Here is a 15,703-nt window from a genome sequence, read left to right on the forward strand (position 1 = left end):
CTACATGATTATCAATGTCATTACACCATTTAAACTGTACTCTCATAAAGCCTGAAAGACCTTTACCACTGTATTCAGTACAGTGCAGTTCATTTTCAACTTTTGCTCCGCTTATGAATAATTGGATACACAGAGGAGAAGACTGCTGCAGAAAAGAGCTTTTTATTAAAAGAGCAAAAACTCGTAAAATCTTGATTTGTTTATAGGCACGAATATAGATGAAAACAAATGCCTTCTGAAACGAAGAGTGCTTGGGCGAATTTACAATGCGCATGTTTTAACAAGGATGAAATCATTTTCAAATCTCGCGGTGTTGTGACGTAGTAGAGTCAGAGTGCAAGGAAAGCAAAAAGATGGCTGCGTCCGCAGTAGAAACATGCCATGTCGCTTGTTGTGCAAATCGTACCCCACATGTTCTTTCGTGGGGTAGAAATGGGATTATTGCTTTTGGCACTAGTGGGTCTGTTGCTCTGTATGATCCTCAGGTGAATACAATTTTTATTTTTTTTATGTTATGCTGTGGCAGCTCAATACAATTCTCAAACGTGATTCAGGAATGTTTACATTCTGTTTTGAGTTACCGCGGCGTGGCTCTTTAGTGGTTTGCTTTACTGCTCTACACCTCAGAACTTTGGTTTCGAGTCTCGTCTCGTCTCATCTCGGTCACTGTCTGTAAGACGTGACTATGCGGTGCCTTTTTAAGTGTGTGTACCTCGAGACTGGACAGGCACTCTGTTCAAGGTAGGTTCTCCCTGTTTACTCGATGCTGCCGAAATAGATCTCCAATACCCTCGACCGTGAACAGAATAAGCACTTTAGAATATAGACTGACATGCGTAATATGTCGGTGTTTTTACCATATCGAGAATGGTCATGAACAACTGCACAAATTATGCAAGCTGCTATACAACGTCAGGTTGCAGTTTTAAAAGTGAATGCTCCGCTGTCATATTCTCTGAACATGGGCTTTCCACCCTCCCGTGTAACAGTTATGACGATTTTCAAGTGGAATACACAATCTGTGCACTTGTCATTTATTTTTACCTTATGTTTGCTCAAATCATTGGCAGTGTAGTTCGAATTACAGAATGAAATCGTATAGCAGCCAAAATAAGCAATAAAACGACCATAACATTTAAGATGTAAATTAAAAAGAGAAAAATTATACTTCAGGCAGAATTATTACATTTTTTTTTTTTGTAGCCTTAAATTGCAAAATAGGTTTTTATTTCGAAAAATGAATAACGTTTGTGTCACTGTACACTAAATAAGTAAAGAGAGTTTAGTTTCCATTATTATTTAGATCAAGCATGTAAACATTGCAATATAAATTATTGGGAACACTATGGTAATACTGGGTGGTCTCTCCTTTTGCTGTCAAAACAGGCTCAACTCTTTACGTCATGGGTTGCACAAGTTAGAAATTTTCCTTTGCGATTCTGGTCCATATTAACATAATTATATCAGTCAATTCTGCGGTGGGCTGGTGCCCTGCCTGGGGTTTGTTTTTTTGCCTCACACCCTTTGTTGGCTGGGATTGCCTCCAGCAGACCCCTGTGACCCTGTAGTTAGGATATACCGGGTTGGATAATGGATGGATGGATACATTTCTGTAGATTAATCAGGCACACATGTATACTCTGAATCTCCTGTTCTACCACATCACAAAGGTGTTCTTTTGGATTCAAGGAATCCGGTGACTGGGAGGGCCGCTGTAGAAGACTGAACTCATTTTCATGTCCTTGAAACCAATTTGAGATAATCTTTGCTTTTTAACTTATTGCTTTATTATGCTGGAAGTAGCTGTTTGAAGGTGGGGAAATTGTGGCTATGAAGGGATGTACGTGGTCAGAAACAATATTCAGTTAGGCCGTGGCATTCAAGCAATGATTGATTGACGTTAACCGACCCAAAACGTGCCAAGAAAACATTACCCTCACCAACACACCACCACCAGCCTGGACTGTTATGATGATGATAATATTAATAATAATACATTTTATTTATGTAACACTTACTATGCTCAAAAGTTTACAATATATGCAATAATAATGGAGCTTGATCAGATATACAGCATGCCTTAAAAAGGGCTCCCCACAGCTCAAAATGTCATATCAGTCCAAGCAAAGGCATCAACCAAAAAATTGATTCTAAAATTACTAACCTGCTTGAAAGAAGCAGGTTGTTGATTTGAGTACAAACATAATCAAAGTCAATGACATCTGCGGGGCAGGAAATACATTGCCAGGTTAATAGACTGGGATTTTGCCATGTCAAGCTTACAGAGAATGATGGCTCCGGTCAAAGTAAATTAACTAGGTAATAACTCTAAAGTACTTAATAATAACACACACTGATAATCTCTAAAATAAAAACTTAATCCTAACATATTCCATCTACATATTTATAAAGTGAACTAAAAGGCAAAACTGAAAAACTCTATTAATGTGTGTTGCATTTGCAGAAGGTAGTAGACAAGTGTGCTTTGAAATGGCCCTGCCAGAAAATAAAAGTGGTGCACAGGGAATGCTGATTTGTCTAATGAATTACAACAGTCTTTTTTCATGCTCATGATGTAGTGCACGTTACACTTGCTGCTTATCAGTTAACACATTTTAAGTGGCACCCGTGCTCCGTCTTTTGCAACTTATTGGTATTTCACCTGTCAAAATGGTATATTTGTGTGTTAAAACGTAAGGGTTATGTGCTCACCACCACCTAAGGCATTTCACACCAAAATATTAATGTTGTTGCATAACCCCTTAAATTATACATAGAATAGTCGCAGACGCCTTTTAATAACAGATGAGCAGATACAACTGGTAGAAACGAGCTTCCTTTGTATGCCTTGTTGACTCAGACATAGGATGAGAAGCGCAGACATTTGGGATCAGGCAGCTAATTAGGATGCATCCTGCCCTGGGGATGTGTTTCTGGCAGGTCCAACTAAAGGGTCACTTTGGGGATGGCCCAGGAAACATTGGGAAGATTATATCTCTCAGCTAGCCTAGGAATGCCTCAGTGTGTCCGAAAGGAGTTGGAAAAGGGTTTGGATAAAAGGAACATATTGGCATCTTTACTTAGACTGCTGCACTCAGATAAGTGGCAGAAAATGGATGGATGGGTGGACGGTGTTTCTAAATAGCTTAAGTGGAAAGGAATACACATTGCATGATTTCTGTAAACTAATGATCCTGGAGGTTTCTTGTCATGACTCCTGGCAGCAAATTCTGACACTACCCTCTGTGTGCCTCAGCAGACATTGATATTCATCACACCGGGCTACATCTTTTCCTGTCTTTAACTGTCCAGTTTTGATGTGCCTTTGCCCACTGCATCCTTAGCTTTGTGTTCTTGGCTGACAGGATGTAGTTCTCTGCTGTTGTAATGCATATGCCTCAAGGATTGACGTGTTGTGAATTCTGAGATGCTTTACTGCTCATCACAGTTGTACAGAATAGTTATGTGAGTTGCAATAGCCTTTCTATCAGCTTGTACCAGTCTAGCCATCCTTTTCTGACCACTGTCATCGACAAGGTGTTTCTGTCTGCAGCACTGCTACTCACTGGATGTTTTTTTTTTGTTTTTCACACTATTCTGAGTAAACTTCTAGGGACTGTTTTGTGTGAAAATCCCTGGAGATCAGGAGTTACTTATATACTCACACTAACCTGTCTGGCACCAACAATCATGCCACAGCTGAAATCACATATTACATTTTTTCCCCATTCTAGTGTTTGATGTGAACATTAACTGAAGCTCCTGACCAGAATCTGCATGATTTTATACATTGCACTGCCGTCACATGATTAGCTGATTTGACAACTGCATGAGTAAACAGGTGCGCAGGTGTTCCCAATGATTTGATTTTATTTACTTTATTAATCCCCATGGAGAAATTGTGTGCGTTTTTAACTCTTATTTAACCTGCTTAAATTTTTAGTCTTCTGTTCCATTTATACTGGAGGGATGGGGTGGTGTTATTACTTAAATGTTATACCATGATTTTATTTGCGGATTTATCAACAAGGAATATGTGGTTAGTTGCACCACTCTTGTCCTTGGTTTGGAATTATTAATAGCAGTAAAACAAAACTTAAAATAATAAAAAAACAAAAAAAAAACCAAAATGCACTTGTGATCAGTCTAGTTCAGTTTCTTTTTAAATAGCTTATTGAAAGTACTTGCACATGAAATATATAATAATCCATGAGTTAAAAATCTGTAGTCGGTAAGATATTTACAGCCTGTCCTTACTCTGATTTTAGGTGCACAAAATGAAGACATTTATACTTTTATACACACACACACACACACACCTTCTGGATATACTCTTTTGTCAAAATGTCATTAAATTGTGCAAAATATAATTGGAGGTCATCATTGTCCAATGTGAAATAGAAAATAAGCATAATGCCTTTCATAGTTTTCTTGTGTTTTATCAATATGTTTGCTCAAATTGACACTTTATTAATTGGTTTCTGATACGAGATTGCATGCAGCACACCCTTTCCTGCTTGGCTGTGCAAATGAGCATAGCAAAGGACCCATTTTGTGTGCTTCTTGCCTTACACCCATTGCTGCTGAAATTATAATAACATGAGTATTTTTACTTCAGTTAGATAATTTAATTTGGTCACTCGTTACTTTAAAAAGTAATCGCACTGCTTAGCATGTTACTTTTAACGTGTTGCCCTACTATTCTTGAGATTGTGTTGCCAAGTTTAGCAAGGTACATTCACCTCATCACCACAAATTTAGCGATTTCTGATATATTGAGACCGGTTACTTCAGCCAAAAGATGGAATAAAGTGATCGCCTGAACATTTGCCTCTGCAAATGTATTTTGTTGACACTTCTACCGATGGCTACTGAAAGCTTGTGCAAAGCAGATATATGCTCAGGCTGAAGAAGTGCAATGGACATGTGCAGACTTTGAAATCCTTAACAGTAGTCTGGTTTTGGGTTTCCATTGCCACATGAGAGAAATCTACCTCTGTTAATCAGGTTTTCAGAGGCCAAATACCCAATTTCTGTAATTGGAAAAAGTGTTTACATGGCATTTTAGAAATCAGCTTTCTGTGAATATTAGATTTATTGAAGTTCCTGTAATTGTGCTAAATGTCAGGTTTGACACTCGTGATAGTCCTCTATTTTGTTTCTACAAGATTTCCTTTCAGTGAAACTTTTTTGTCACAAGTATATGTATGCTACATATGCAGGTCCGTCTATGGCTTCATTTAAGCTACAAAGTTTTAAATTATTCTGTTCCAATGAAGTAACAGGCTTTAGTTTTGTCCCTGCTATATAAAAATCATAACAACCTCATTAAACCAGACCCTTGAATTAAATTAGAGATCCATACTTGTATTTGTATTTAGTCATTCATAAATTGTTACAGTTTAAATAATATCCATTGTCCTCCACTTGTTGGTGTACCGTGTAATACTTATTGTGTTTGAAATAATACACTCTAACTAGTGCATTGCATTAAACTTTCTTTTGGCAAATATTTGACATAAAATAAGCGCATGACTACCAATATACAGCAGTTTTTTCATTTTTATTTTATCCTTTAAATCTTTTTTAAGTCTTGAAGTTTACATAAGCAATAAGCTTCATAGACCTTAAAAGTGCTGTCATTCACATCAAATTATACCAGTGTTATTTTCACGCTAACGCATCCTCATTCTGAAGTATACACATGTGCATATATTTCTCTATATTTTTTGTTGGCTGCTTAAAAGTAGTTGATTTTTTTTTGTTTTGTGGCTGTATGCCATGATTCATTTTTTCATTCAGCTGCTGTACTACATTTTGGCTTTAATTATAGTTTTCATTTAGGGAACGTGTCTGACAGACATCTGGACCAAGACTTTCATTTACATGTTTTTCCTTCTGTTTTCAATTAACAGAACTACAGAGTTATTGCTACCCTGAATGGACACACTGGAAGAGTGAACTGTGTCCGTTGGGTTCCACGAAATGACTATGGTGAGTTGAAATGACATTTCAGTGTGCTTTTTTAATATAATAGGGGGCTCTGCTTGCTTCGCTCGCCAACCCACAGGTGGACGCTATGTGTGAGCCACTTTGCGGATCTGCAGCTCTCGTATGGGGATGCAGATGTACAACTTAAACAGGTTGTTATTTTCATGGGAATTTGGCTTTGAAATTAACACGCAAATACTTTTTAAATTTACACTTTTACTGTAAAACTTAAGTAAAAACAATTTTTTGAATTAAATTTTAGTCAATATCGCATTGAATTTTGATTCCATGCTTGGACTGACATCGTGGCAACTCATTGTATAATTGCCCGTGGGTATCATATCATTTCTTTCTCTCTAATAAATAAACCAACTTTTTCGAATGTTTGTCCCTGTGATTTGTTAATTGTCATAGCAAAAGCTATTCTAACGGAAAACTGTAAATGTTTTAATACGAATGGCATATCAAGATCTCCTTTAGTGTCTAATGTTATCTGCAGAATATGTACTACATTACCTTTCTTGTCGCCTGTTAGAATTTTACATGTCAGAATTGTTTGACCAATTTTGCATACAACTAATCTTGCCCTATTGCATAGCCCATCACTCAGACATAAATTACGCAATAACATTTCGATACATCCTTCTTTCAACAGTAATTTGGCCGGTGGAAGACTGGATGGTGTTATTGCTTGTAGATATTCTATAGTATATTGTAAGCTGATGTTTTCATCTTCCACAACATCACCACCAACTGTTTAATCAATTTGCCATGTAACCGATCGAAAATTTTGGCGTTAATTCATTTGACTTCATCATTTCTCTGTGTTAGAATTGCCCATGCACACATTCTGTTGATAAACCTTCAGGATGAAATTCTCCAATAAGATTTGGACGTAATAAGTCTTCATTTATTAGGAACTTAAAGTGAGGAAAACGTAAAAATTTATAAGAGCTGAGAGCTCAGGAACTGTTTCTGACAAAAGCATTCACACGAATGAGAGGTGAGAGGACTGTGGGCTTGGTTGAAAATGGTTGAGAGGAGGGCGGGACTTGAAAAAATCTTTTGGCAAAAGTCTCATCTCTTGGGACTTGAAAAAATCTCTTGGATACAATGCAAAAAAGCTCTTGGATCTAATGGATACATGCAGATGTAATACAGTCGATTCCGGTTAATTGGACCACCGGTTAATCGGACCAGCCGCTTATTCGGACTGAATCCTAAAGAACCGAAACAGATCACATTACATAAACCTAACATTGCTTGCTTATTTGGACCAAAATTCCATTTAATCGGACCAAAGAACGTGACAGAGAATAAGAAAAAGAAGCCACAAGTTGCCCATGGAAAGCGGATGTAAAGCGGGTCAGCAACATCGGGAGGATCCCTGGGCTCCCCAGGAGAATTTATGCTTTTATCAAACGTCAGGAAGTCGGAAAATTTGTACCAAGTGCAAACCAGTGGGGGTGAACATGCCTGCCCTTTCTTTTCTAAAACGGACCGTGCAGTAACCGACGACATGAAGTCGAGCGTAAACAAGTGCACTGCGTAAACAGAATGTGTCAGATCACACTAGACAAGTTCTTTAAACGTTGACTAGAATTTGGGAATGTAACCTTTTTTATTGTGCTTCGCATGCTGAGTGTCGTATAGATCGTTTCGAAGAATCTGTAGATTTCTTTTTCAATAAACAAAGTTATAAGCAACCGTACATGTACGTAGTTCTTGTTTTACGTTCACCGTACGCATGTGCAGCACAATAAAAGTCACAATGACATTTTAATATGTTAATTATAGCACATCCCGTCTTGGTTGCACATGTATAGGGCATGTTTGTGTAATCGGACCAGCCGGTTATTAGGACCAAAGTGATCACGTCCCGATGTGGTCCGATTAACAGGAATCGACTATACTCGAAATATGTTTTTAAAATTTTTGCATAAGGTTTGGTGGGAATTTGAATTATTCAGTATTCACTTATCCTTATATTGCATTCAGATAGACATTTTTGTATTTAATAAAGGGAAAAAGCAAGGTCATAGTATTATATGATTGATTTAGACTTTACAAATGAAATTACTGTGGTCACAGAACCTGCATGCTTTCTAGGTACCTTAAACAGTATTTTGTATCAACAGATACATCAGATTCAGTATCTAAAATGGCACAGGCTGTGCAGAAATTGTCTGTTGATAATTATTTAGTTGATTGCACAAACCTGATTTTGTTATTAGTAGACTCAAATCCTTCACAACATGAAATGTCTCTGCAGCTTATCAAAATTTACAAAAGAAGCGGTTATAATAAAATCTTTATAATAATTGTTGTGTTCTGTTTATTATATTCTATAATATGGTGTTTCGTTTAGGAGTAGAGCACAGCTAGTCACTTTAATACCCCTAATAGCTCTCGAAACATTGGCAGCAGACCAGGAATTTTTGCAAGTGGGCCAAAGCTAGTTCCAACTGTGGTGTTTAGCACATCGGTTGGAGCCACAGCAGTTTGCTGCCACTGATGGTGTTGTTTAATCCTCTATTATTGTTTATTTTATCTATCTATCTATTTTGCAGAATTAATATCTTCAGTTACTCATTTAAAATGAGCTCTGGTTTATATTTATGTAATGTATAAATGATTAACTTGCTTACAAAATCTGTAGTACTAGGGTGTTGTACCTTGTTAGCCATTATGAATGTAGAGAAAAGCCAAGCAAAATGACACCTTTTATTGGCTAACTAAACAGATTACAGTAAGCAAGTTTTCAAGGCAACTCAGGCCCTTTAGCCAATAAAAGGTGCCATGAGTTGCCTCAAAAGCTTGTATATTGTAATCTTTTTAGTTAGCCAATAAAAGGTGTCATTTTGCTTGGCTTTTCTCTACAAAATCTGGAAATTTAGCAATTATAGGTATGTGACTACTCACCAGGTGAAAACCTCAAAATATAATGCTGACAATTGACTCTTAATCATGTTTTTAAAAACTCTATGAAATTTGCTAAATGTGTTTTTTAAGCAACTTCTAGGGATGCTCCGATTGATCGGCCGCTGATGTAAATTGGCCGATCACAAAAGCTGATCTTTTCAGCCACTGCTTTTCCTAACTCCTTTATGAAATGTATTACAGTAGTTGAGCTTCCTTCAGTGTAAACTAGCAGAGAGCTTAGCCTTTACATTAAAGAAAGTGGAGTAATAAACTGAGAACAAGGAATCTGAGTAGTCGCCCTCCGCAATTTGACAAACTGTAAGAAAATCTCCTTGAATTAAAACATTTTTAATTGGAAAAAGAAAAAATAAAGACGGATACGGAATTGCTGCTTAGTGTACAATAGGCTTGTTGGCTTAACAGCAAAATGTATTTTTTAAATATAAATCTATTAAGCATGTTAGTCTTTTATCTTGTTGATAAACAACTTATGAACATTTGATACATTTGTGGCTTTTTAAAGATTTGTACTGTGTTATTATTTGTTGCTGTGTGTCATACAGCATAAGTTTTGGTAAGAAACATCCATCCATCCATTACCCAACCCACCATATCCTCACTACAGGGTCGCGGGGGTCTGCTGGAGCCAATCCCAGCCAACACAGGGCGCAAGGCAGGAAACAAACCCTAGGCAGGGTGCCAGCCTACTGCAGGGCACGCACACACACACCCACACACCAAGCACACACTAGGGACAATTTAGAATGGCCAGTACACCTAACCTGCATGTCTTTGGACTGTGGGAGGAAACCGGAGCACCCGGAGGAAACCCATGCAGACACGAGGAGAACATGCAAACTCAGGAAGCGAACCCAGGTCCCCTAACTGTGAGGCAGCAGCAAGTACTACGTAATTAAAATGGTAATCCATATTTATAATTATCCATCAAAAATTACAAACCTCTAGCTGATACACTGAAGAAAAAAAACACCTTTATAAATATAGTAAATGTGTATTTTAACGGGAGAAAAGCTGTAATGCAATTAATGATTAAAAATAATTAAAACCTATAAGTACATGTATGTTTACATTTAAGCAGTATTAAATTGCTGATATTAATTTACTGTGTGTGTGTATATGTATATATATGTATGTGAATGTATATATTGTGACTGATAGGGGCCGCTGTCGTCCCCTTGAACCCTCAGATCAGACTCCAGACACCAGATAAAAGTCCCAAATATTAATTTACTAGCAAAATACCCGCGCTTCGCAGCGGAGAATTAGTGTGTTAAAGAAGTTATGAAAAAGAAAAGGAAACATTTTAAAAATAACGTAACATGATTGTCAATGTAATTGTTTTATTATGTTATGAGTGTTGCTGTCATATATATATGCGCGCACACACACACACACACATATCTACATATACACATATCTACATATACACATATCTATACATATACACATCTACATATATATATATATATATACACATCAACATATATACACATACATACATATATACATATACACATACATACAGATAAATATACATATATACACACATGCACACATATATGTATGTATGTATGTATGTGTATATATATATATATATATATATATATATGTGTGTATGTGTATGTGTGTGTGTGTGTGTATGTATATATATATATATATATATATATATATATATATACAGTGGTGTGAAAACTATTTGTCCCCTTCCTGATTTCTTATTCTTTTGCATGTTTGTCACACAAAATGTTTCTGATCATCAAACACATTTAACCATTAGTCAAATATAACACAAGTAAACACAAAATTCAGTTTTTAAATGATGGTTTTTATTATTTAGGGAGAAAAAAAATCCAAACCTACATGGCCCTGTGTGAAAAAGTAATTGCCCCTTGTTCAAAAATAACCTAACTGTGGGGTATCACACCTGAGTTCAATTTCCGTAGCAACCCCCAGGCCTGATTACTGCCACACCTGTTTCAACCAAGAAATCACTTAAATAGGAGCTGCCTGACACAGAGAAGTAGACCAAAAGCACCTCAAAAGCTAGACATCATGCCAAGATCCAAAGAAATTCAGGAACAAATGAGAACAGAAGTAATTGAGATCTATCAGTCTGGTAAAGGTTATAAAGCCATTTCTAAAGCTTTGGGACTCCAGCGAACCACAGTGAGAGCCATTATCCACAAATGCCAAAAGCATGGAACATTGGTGAACCTTCCCAGGAGTGGCCGGCCGACCAAAATTACCCCAAGAGCGCAGAGACGACTCATCCGAGAGGTCACAAAAGACCCCAGGACAACGTCTAAAGAACTGCAGGCCTCACTTGCCTCAATTAAGGTCAGTGTTCACGACTCCACCATAAGAAAGAGACTGGGCAAAAACGGCCTGCATGGCAGATTTCCAAGACGCAAAACACTGTTAAGGAAAAAGAACATTAGGGCGCGTCTCAATTTTGCTAAGAAACATCTTAATGATTGCCAAGACTTTTGGGAAAATACCTTGTGGACTGATGAGACAAAAGTTAAACTTTTTGGAAGGCAAATGTCCCGTTACATCTGGCGTAAAAGGAACACAGCATTTCAGAAAAGAACATCATACCAACAGTAAAATATGGTGGTGGTAGTGTGATGGTCTGGGGTTGTTTTGCTACTTCAGGACCTGGAAGGCTTGCTGTGATAGATGGAACCATGAATTCTACTGTCTACCAAAAATCCTGACGGAGAATGTCCGCCATCTGTTCGTCAACTCAAGCTGAAGCGATCTTGGGTGCTGCAACAGGACAATGACCCAAAACACACCAGCAAATCCACCTCTGAATGGCTGAAGAAAAACAAAATGAAGACTTTGGAGTGGCCTAGTCAAAGTCCTGACCTGAATCCAATTGAGATGCTATGGCATGACCTTAAAAAGGCGGTTCATGCTAGAAAACCCTCAAATAAAGCTGAATTACAACAATTCTGCAAAGATGAGTGGGCCAAAATTCCTCCAGAGCGCTGTAAAAGACTCATTGCAAGTTATCGCAAACACTTGATTGCAGTTATTGCTACTAAGGGTGGCCCAACCAGTTATTAGGTTCAGGGGGCAATTACTTTTCACACAGGGCCATGTAGGTTTGGATTTTTTTCTCCCTAAATAATAAAACCATCATTTAAAACTGTATTTTGTGTTTACTTGTGTTATATTTGACTAATGGTTAAATGTGTTTGATGATCAGAAACATTTTGTGTGACAAACATGCAAAAGAATAAGAAATCAGGAAGGGGCAAATAGTTTTTCACACCACTGTATGTATATATATATATATATATATATATATATATATATATATATATATATATATATAATGTACAGTATGTATATGTATATAACCTGATTTGGTCATGGCCTGAAGTAATTTCCCCCATTGGAATGTATGTAAGTACAATTAATCCATTCCAGACTGTACAAACTATGTAAATGTGTTTAATAAAGATTTTTAAGCACAAAAATAGTTAATCATACCATAGAATGCACAGCGTAATAGTAAACTAAATGTAAAAACATTGAATAACACTGAGAAAACCTCGAACAGAGAAAAGTAACATTGCAAGAATTCACGCTATAACCTTACGAACCGCTTGCTGTAAACACTTTTTTAATGAGTTTTAAGCACAGGGAAAACATGAACATTTGAAAAATCTGTAATTTAATAAACAACCAAGAAAAGTAACATTGCAACAATGCACGCTACGAACCGATCGCAGTAAACAGAAGTGGAGGTTAAAATCCAATTGAAAAGTCTTCATTAAGTATGAGGTTAAAACAATGCTCGAATCAGTCTCTTTAAAAAGAAGCTTGGTGCATTCTTTAGCTGCCTTCTCAGCCTTACTTGGTCAGCACTCTCTCTCGCTTGCTCTCTCTTGCCTTCTTTCTCTCTCGCATGATGCACAGGGAGAGACTGAACACGTGCGGAAGTCATCGGCGCATACGAACCAGAAGAGAAACTGGCTTGTTTGTCACCTGAGTGTGTGGTCGTGAACAGATGCAAAAGTTTGGCGAACTTTTTGGTCGTAACCCAATTTGTATGTGGACCGAGACGTTCGTGACCCAAGGTTCCACTGTGTGTGTGTGTATGTATATATGTATATAGAGAGAGAGATACATTACATTCTTAGTTGTGAATTACAATCTGATTATTTAGGTGGTTACCTACCAGGTAACACATGTGGTTTGTTGGCCAGTCGGCAAACATCTGCCCCATCCTCTCAGTTGCGAGAAGCAACTCCTAAATAAGCAATACAGTATCTGCCAAATAATACAAAGAGTACACAACATGTTTATGATACTTTAATTGATTCAATACTGCAAATTTATTTATTTATTTTTGTAGGCCCTGAAACTGAACTTCTCTCTGGTGGTACTGATAATCAGATATTAATCTGGGGGATTCAGGATGGTAAGGTATGTTTTAAAATATATATATTTTTTTGTATTCTTTTAAAAGATTTCAATGTAGTAGTTGTGAAATGCTGTTCTCACCTTTTAGCTTTTATTATTCCTTTGATATTTAATGTACAGTAACATTTTAGTAGCCTTGGCTATTGGCTCTCTTTTACATTTCCAGAAGCATGATCTCCTAAAGCAAGTCGACCCTGCATACTCTTTCTTTTTTGCATTTATTAACCCTTTCACATATGTACGCTATCATGGGAATAGTAAATTGCTAGTAAATTCCTGGGACAAAATAAAATAGTACATTTAGAAAATATTAAGTCCCCAGAAATTCCTGTGTTTATTTATGTATGAATAAAGGCAAAAACCTAAGTGCTAAGTGCAAAATGACAATATCGCAACTCAAAGCGTGTACTTATATTAATGGAAGTGAATCAACCATATAAAAGATCTGTATCATTCTCCCAAAATATATTGGTTTCTTTTATTCTTCGGTTTACCTTTGTCTAGTGGTAAACAACATTTTTTCAAGGACTGGCATGAAAAATAATTTTGAAAGTAAAGGTTTGGACAAGTACTTAATTAAATGTACATAGTAATACATTGTTTATTTGTTGCTTCAGAGTGATGTACAGTATGTGTGTATGTATGTGTGTGTATATTTTTATATATATATATATGTAAAATATACAGTAGAGTCTCGCTTATCCAACATTCCGTATTATCTGGCGTCCCACCGCAAAAAAAAAAGTAAACAAAAAAATATGCATCAATCGGCAACACAAACTGCAGATTGCGAGCGTGAGCGTACTCTATTTTTTGTTGCTCCCGACTCTGCCGCAGCTAATTACAGTGGAACCTCAGTTTGCGAGCATAATTCATTCAGGAAATGTGCTTGCAGTCCAAAGCACTTGTACAGTATATCAATGTGAATTCTCCCATAAGAAGTAATGGAAACTTAGATGATTCGTTTTTCAACCCAAAACTATTCATATAAAAATGATTAATACAAAATATAAAGTAAAAATACATAAAGCAAATTAACCTGCACTTTACCTTTGAAAAGAATCATGGTTGGTGTGAGTGAGTTTCTAAACTCTTGTGGGATTCCACCCAACGGGACAACATGCGGAAGAGCGTCCCAAAGCAATCGCAGTCTTCCAGCGCTGTAGCAATTCGATGTAAAAGCCAATCTGAAAAGATCGCAAACATGCTATAAGCGCCTACCGTTGATGGGTGATACAAGGAACAAGGGACATTATAAATGTGCTGGACTCAGTATTACTTTCCCCCCGTCCTAACCTGACTGCTGTGTCTGTGTATAGGAGAATGAAAAATCCCGCTACATTAAATAATCTCACTGTTGCTGTTTCAAGCTTAATAAAGCTTGTGTTGCTAAAAGTACTGAGACTCAGCTTCGAGTTTTTGGGTGCAAGACGGGGACTCGCACATCACAGCACAAACACACACACACAGTCACAATACTGTAGTAAACAGTATACGCTCGTACGGATGTTGATTATATTAGCGACGGAGTTAAGGATAGAAGCTGCAATTAATTACATTGAGCAACAGAAGAAGCTACAGGAATCGACATAATGATGCTAAGTGAATAAGTGAATACTTATGTTCATGTGATTTCTCAGTTTTTTTATTTTTAATAAATTTGCAAAAACCTCAAGTAAACGTTTTTCACGTTGTCATTATGAGGTGTTGTGTGTAGAATTCTGAGGAAAAAAATGAATTTAATCCATTTTGGAATAAGGCTGTAACATAAGAAAATGTGGAAAAAGTGATGCGCTGTGAATACTTTCCGGATGTACTGTATTTGGTGTCTTTTACACACAGCTGTGACATGCAGTACAGATGAACAATCATAGACAGCTGTACATCATTGGAATGCTGTAAACCTCAGCTATTCAATGATATGCACTACTTCAGTGCGATCTTTGATAAAAGCACTTACCTGTGATGTGCTGCTTGTCTCAGCATACATGTGTGCAAATTACATATTTTACTAATGAAAGAGAGCAGACAACATCAAAAGTTGTAATCTATTTGAAAGAAGGCACCCTTGAGTATGTAAAAAATAACCCTTTTTGCTTTTGATTGACTTGTGGTTTTATTACAGTGTGCACGTATAACTTTAAAACATAGCTTTGCACTGCCGGCAGTACACCTTGTGCATAAGTGGCTAAACTAATGGTCATTTCAACGTAAATCATCTCATGTTTTTGATATCAGATATGTAACAAAAGTTGAGCTTATTGCTCTTATTGCAGTCGTAAAGATTTTTATACATTTTTCTGTTTATCAGTTCACCTTAGTTTAACAGTTC

The 15,703-nt window shown here is 36.9% G+C and overlaps 1 protein-coding gene across 2 annotated transcripts in view; it reads left to right on the plus strand.

Moving 5' to 3' along the window:
- Positions 1-341: 341 nt before the first annotated feature.
- The window catches only part of elp2 (elongator acetyltransferase complex subunit 2), a 97,241-nt gene continuing 81,879 nt past the window's right edge, over positions 342-15,703 (plus strand). For both annotated transcript variants that reach the window (XM_039736866.1, XM_039736867.1), the window contains exons 1-3: positions 342-485; positions 5,916-5,994; positions 13,304-13,374. In XM_039736866.1, coding sequence (XP_039592800.1) covers positions 354-485; positions 5,916-5,994; positions 13,304-13,374 — 282 coding nt within the window. In that variant the 5' untranslated portion in view covers positions 342-353. The remainder of the gene's footprint in view (positions 486-5,915; positions 5,995-13,303; positions 13,375-15,703) is intronic.

The sequence above is a fragment of the Polypterus senegalus genome, chromosome 15 (assembly GCF_016835505.1).
Source record: "Polypterus senegalus isolate Bchr_013 chromosome 15, ASM1683550v1, whole genome shotgun sequence".
NCBI lineage: Eukaryota > Metazoa > Chordata > Cladistia > Polypteriformes > Polypteridae > Polypterus > Polypterus senegalus.